This window comes from Bubalus bubalis, chromosome 11 (assembly GCF_019923935.1).
Source record: "Bubalus bubalis isolate 160015118507 breed Murrah chromosome 11, NDDB_SH_1, whole genome shotgun sequence".
Classification (NCBI taxonomy): domain Eukaryota; kingdom Metazoa; phylum Chordata; class Mammalia; order Artiodactyla; family Bovidae; genus Bubalus; species Bubalus bubalis.
Window position 1 is genome coordinate 79,713,707 of NC_059167.1, and position 6,052 is coordinate 79,719,758.

A 6,052-nucleotide genomic window follows, 5' to 3' on the forward strand; every position below is an offset into this window, starting at 1 on the left:
AGAGAAGCCTAGCGAGATACAATCCATGGATCCAAAGAGTCAGACACTACTTAGTGATTAAAGAACAACAATTGTACATAAGTAACACATTTTATTCATTCCTCTGTCATTTGAAAAGACCCTGATGCTGGGAAAGATTGAGGGCAGGAGGAGAAGGGGACAACAGAGGATGAGATGGTTGGATGGCATCACCAAGTCAATGGACATGGGTTTGGGTGGACTCCGGGAGTTGGTGATGGACAGGGCGGCCTGGTGTGCTGCGGTTCATGGGGTCTCAAAGACTCGGACACAACTGAGCAACTGAACTGAACTGTCAAAGCACATTTCATTTTGCTGTAGCCAAACACCAATAAAAATGTAAAACAAACAAACAAAAATCCTATATTAAATGGGATGGCAAAATTATTCAGTGGAATAATTATAAGTGAAAATCAACTTGTTTGTTCTTTAGTTCCACTCAGTTCAAACCTTTAAAATAATTGCTTTTGAAAAGCCCCCTTTCAGGCACAGCCTACTTTAATTACTTGTGGGGGAAAAAAATGACAAAGAAAGGTTTGTGGTGAGCTAGACTTTTTTTCCTGTCTGTGCACAGACCATGTTACCTATGAACACGACAAATCCCACTTCCTGTTTGAAGGAGTCACACGGGAACCGGATACTATGTATATGCGCTGCCAGGCACACAGACACTGAATTCTAAGCTTGAGGCAGAACTAGGCACATTTGTGCAGGGGAGTCCATGCCTCATGCTGCTCTCCAGTCTGCCCTGGGTGTTCCTGGCCTTCATCTTCTCTGGTAGGTATTCTAAAAGAGAAGCAAACATCTTATAATTTCAGCTTGGCTTTTTTTAGTCTAATTCCTATACTATTTTATTCACTGCTCCATCTCTGTTTTCTGATTTTCCCCACAGGATCCAGTGTAGCCCAGAGAGTTACTCAAGACCAGCCAGAGATTGCCAGTCAAGTTGGGGAGGTAGTCACACTGAGCTGTCAATATGAGACAATTCAGAGCCGTTACAACATTTATTGGTATAAACAACTTCCCAGTGGAGAGATGATTTACCTTATTGGTCAGGGTTCTTCTAGCCAGAATGCAAGGTATGGCCGCTACTCTGTAAATTTTCAGAGATCACGTAAATCCATCAGCCTCACGATTTCAGACATACAGCTGGAAGACTCTGCAAAGTACTTCTGCGCTCTCTGGGAACTCACAGTGCTTGAAATAATAGGAAAAGCTGAACAAAAACCCCAGAGCTTAATAAGAGACAGCCTGGCTGCTGCACAACCCAGGCTGAAATACACACCTGCAGACCCCAGACAAGAAATGGTAGTCCTGTGGTTGCTTCATCTGTGGTCTGGATCAGAAGATTTAATTCTAAATAAAAGCTCCTTCTATGTCATTTGGAAACAGGTGCCTAGAGTAACTTTCTACTGATACATTCTTCTTCTGAATTTTTGGCTTTAAATCAGCCACACAGAACATGTGCAAAAGTTGTCTAAATTTGAAAACTTGTCCCACAAAAATATAGAATGGCAGTTTCACCTAAAGAGGCTCACATCACAAATCTGGATCTAGAAGCTGAAATTGTCATGAAAATCACCTTCTTAGTCCTTTCCCCTCAGACTTCGTGTTGGGGCACAATTGGAGGAGAACCACCAGTGATGTAGAGTAAGAGATAAGTTATAAGGATTAGAACATAGGCAATGGCTAGAGCTGGTGGAAGAGTTAATAAAAACTGTTATATTTGCATTTGGTGTTGAGTTGAATTCACTGTAAGTCAACTAAAGTAACATTTGTGAAGGAAAGTTGGATGTGGACAAAAGCATGGACAAACTGTGGCATGTATGGAAATATATGAGGACAATGGAACCCACTAAAACTTGTCTGTCTCTAATCTCCTTAGGGCTCACAGTAGTGGGTGAACTTCAGAAGTGGATGTCATTTGCCATCATGCTACATGCATACTTGGTCTAATACAAAGAGAACATGAGTAAGATATCTGGTGAAAGGTCGAGGGGTTTTAGGTCAACAATAAATTGAACTATCAGAGCAGCAGCAACAGTATGTATTGCCATAGTGCCTGGAGCCCTGCACCAACCTGAGGAACATAGAAACATGCTACTTCACCATAAGTACCTTTCAAAACTTACAGGAATCTCTTTCATGGCCAACCCTAACCCAGAACAATAGAGGGAAGCAAATCCTGGGAAATAGATTTTCAGATTGTTAAGTTGACACAGTAGAAACCCACCATAACAGCTTAACTGGTTAACTTCCTTCCTTGTTAACTAGGCATTCATCAGTACCTCTTTGAATACCACAGCTTTCTAATAAAGACCACAGGAAAACTATGCTTCCTGTTAATATGATGCAATTATTCTTCATTCAACCAAAACAAGCTGTCTCCTTCAAAGAGAATACCAAATTCATTTATCCATTTAAGATTCTTTCCTCTTCTAGCTAAATCACACTCTCCCACTGAATCCTGTATCTTAACTACTGAGATACAACAAAATAAAGATTAATTTGTAGTGGCATATTTTGTGTTATAGCAGGCAGACAAACAGGAGAGGGAAGTTAAAAATGGTTAATGTATACATAAATACATTCATATAAAATGAAAATAATTATATAACTACTATAGATTTTGTTACTGCAAATGACCACATGATTGTAAGTAGGGTTTATAACTACCTCAATCCATGACCCATTCCATAAGCTCTTTATCATAGCAAGAACCTCCACTCACTATTGTACTTGACTTCCTATAAAGCAAGCTGCTTATTCAGGAGCATTGCTATGTGGAAAGTCATAAAGATGAATAAGAAATTCTGCAAGTCAACCAGTATGGTTTTAGCAGAAGTTTGCAAGGCACTGAAGACAAATCCAAGGGTCTATTTTAGTGGGAAAAAAATCTTGCTAATACTCATCGGGAATTGATGCATTGTATTCTGGGAAATATCATTAAGAGTGATACCTGACTATCATCACAAGCAACAGCACTGACAAAAGGAAATCATTTCTAAATTTTCTAAAGAAACCAAACAAATAAAACTTGCAAGGGAGATTCTTATGCACATGCTTTTTTTTTTTTTTTTTTTTTTTTTTGGTCATTGTTGAAAATCACTGCTAAGAGAGTGGAAAGTCAACACCAGTGTGGAAAGCAATATATGAAAAAGACATTTCTGGAAAAGTAATCAAATGCAGAATATATTAAAAGCTCATAAATCAATAAGAAGAGAAAACAGTTAACCAGAGTGGCAAAATCGTAGAGATCCAAATCAAAAATATTATATCCAATAGGTAGTAAACATGCAAGATGACCTTGATTTTACTATTTTAGAAAACCAAAATCAAACCTCACCTCTTTCATCTATGTCCTTTCAGCACCCTGAGTGGATCAATGTATCAGTGTAGCTAGTTGTATATGATATCAAAAGGATAGAGGAAAAAATAATGACTGTCTCTAGGAAGATAAGAGATTAAGTAAATGTCCTAGAAGCTTCCATCCCTGAACTGATGTTGTGGGGGTGGGGGTGGGGGGGATGGGAAGAACATCACAGATCTGGACACTGAAGGAAACACAAGTTTTAGTAGAATAAAGAAAGGTAATATTTACTGAACTTACTATATGTCAGGAACTGCAGAAGCATTTCTGATTCATTATCTAATCTAAATATCAAAACCCTATGAAACAGGTTTTATTGTTCCAATGCTTGTAATCTTTGGGAAATGAGACATACATAGCTTTCCAAACTGTGAAAAATGTCTCAAACTTTTATTGTCAATTAGAGTGTACCATTTAGAGGGCTCCTTGGAGAAGATTTGGGTATGAGGAATCACTTGATCCAGAACAGGATGAATGGATGTTTCAGTGTTGGGGACACTATGGTTAAAATGGAAACTAAAGAGATCTAGGCAGAATGATTCTATTAAAATCTGCAATACCTTCTAGAATTGACACCAAAAAAAGATGCTCTTTTCATCACAGGGGATTAGAATGCAAACTCAGGAAGAAATGGAAAATTATCTCAGGCAAGTTTGAACTTGGAGTACAAAATGAAGCAGGGCAAAGGCTAATACAGTTTTGCCAAAAAAACACACTAGTCATAGCAAATACCCTCTTCCAACAACACAGGAGACCATCTACACTTGAATATCACCAGATGGTTAATACAGAAATAAGATTGGTTATATTCTTTGCAGCTGAGGATGGAGTTCAGTTCAGTTGCTCAGTCATGTCCGACTCTTTGCAAAGGCATGAACTGCAGCATGCCAGGCCTCCCTGCCCTTCACCAACTCCTGGAGTCCACCCAAACCCATGTCCATTGAGTCAGTGATGCCATCCAGCCATCTCATGCTCTGTCGGCCCCTTCTCCTCCTGCCCTCAATCTTTCCCAGCATCAGGGTCTTTTCAAATGAGTCAGCTCTTTGCATCAGGTGGCCAAAGTATTGGAGTTTCAGCTTCAACATCAGTCCTTCCAAAGAACACCCAGACTGATCTCCTTTAGAATGGACTGGTTGGATCTCCTTGCAGTCCAAGGGACTCTCAAGAGTCTTCTCCAACACCACAGCTCAAAAGCATTAATTCTTTGGTGCTCAGCTTCCTTTATAGTCTAACTCTCACATCCATACATGATCACTGGAAAAACCATAGCCTTGACTAGACAGACCTTTGTTGGCAAAGTAATGTCTCTGCTTTTCAATGTGCTATCTAGGTTGGTCATAACTTTCCTTCCAAGGAGTAAGCGCTTTTAATTTCATGGCTGCAGTCACCATCTTCAGTGATTTTGGAGCCCAGAAAAATAAAGTCTGACACTGTTTCCAGTGTTTCCCCATCTATTTGCCATGAAGTGATGGGACCGGATGCCATGATCTTTGTTTTCTGAATGTTGAGCTTTAAGCCAACATTTTCACTCTCCTCTTTTACTTTTATCAACAGGCTCTTTAGTTCTTCTTCGCTTTCTGCCATAAGGGTGGTGTCATCTGCATATCTGAGGTTATTGATATTTCTCCCGACAATCTTGATTCCAGCTTGTGCTTCATCCAGCCCAGCATTTCACATGATGTACTCTGCATATAAGTTAAATAAGCAGGGTGACAATATACAGCCTTGACATACTCCTTTTCCTATTTGGAACCAGTCTGTTGTTCCATGTCCAGTTCTAACTGTTGCTTCCTGACTTGCATATAGGTTTCTCAAGAGGCAGGTCAGGTGGTCTGGTATTCCCATCTCTTGAAGAATTTTCCACAGTTTATTGTGATCCACACAGTCAAAGGCTTTGGCATAGTCAATAAAGCAGAAATGGATGTTTTTTCTGGAACTCTCTTGCTTTTTCCATGATCCAGAGGATGTTGGCAATTTGATCTCTGGTTCCTCTGTCTTTTCTAAAACCAGCTTGAACATGTGGAAGTTCACAGTTTACGTATTGCTGAACCTGGCTTGGAGAATTTTAAGCATTACTTTACTAGCATGTGAGATGAGCCTTTACAGTCAGCAAAAACAAGATCTGGAGCTGACTGTGGTCAGATCATGGGCTCCTTATTGTAAAATTCAGGTTTAAATTGAAGAAAGGCTGAAGAACCACTAAGCCATTCAGGTATGACCTAAATCAAATCCCTTAATTTAAATAATTTAAACAGTATTCAACATAACATTTTTATTAAATTCAATAAATTCATTGGCTCATTCAGCAAACAGAGAATTATTGAGTGCCTAGTCTGTACCAACCTCTCTTATAAACATTTGAATTATATGGGCTTTTGAGTAAATTTTAAATATGGGAATGTTGGATACAAATGAAAACTAAAGAGATCAATAAGTGAGAACCATATGACTGCAATAAAGCTGTCAAAGATAGTTAAAACCTTCTATAGAGTGTTTAGGGCCAAGAAAATACAGATGAGTACAGAGGTATTACAAGTAAGATGTGTGTGCTGTGTGGTAAGTCGCTTCAGTCATGTCTGACCCTGTGAATGCATGGTCTATAGCCCAGTGGGCTCTCTTGTCAACAGGATTCTCCAGGCACAAATATTGGAGTGGGTTGCCATG

The 6,052-nt window shown here is 39.3% G+C and overlaps 1 gene segment (V, D, J or C); it reads left to right on the forward strand.

Moving 5' to 3' along the window:
- Window positions 1-683: 683 nt before the first annotated feature.
- On the forward strand, window positions 684-1,434 carry LOC102398459. The segment is given in 2 exon segments: window positions 684-795; window positions 911-1,434. Coding segments are annotated over 2 exon segments (573 nt in total).
- The last annotated feature ends 4,618 nt before the right edge of the window (window positions 1,435-6,052 follow it).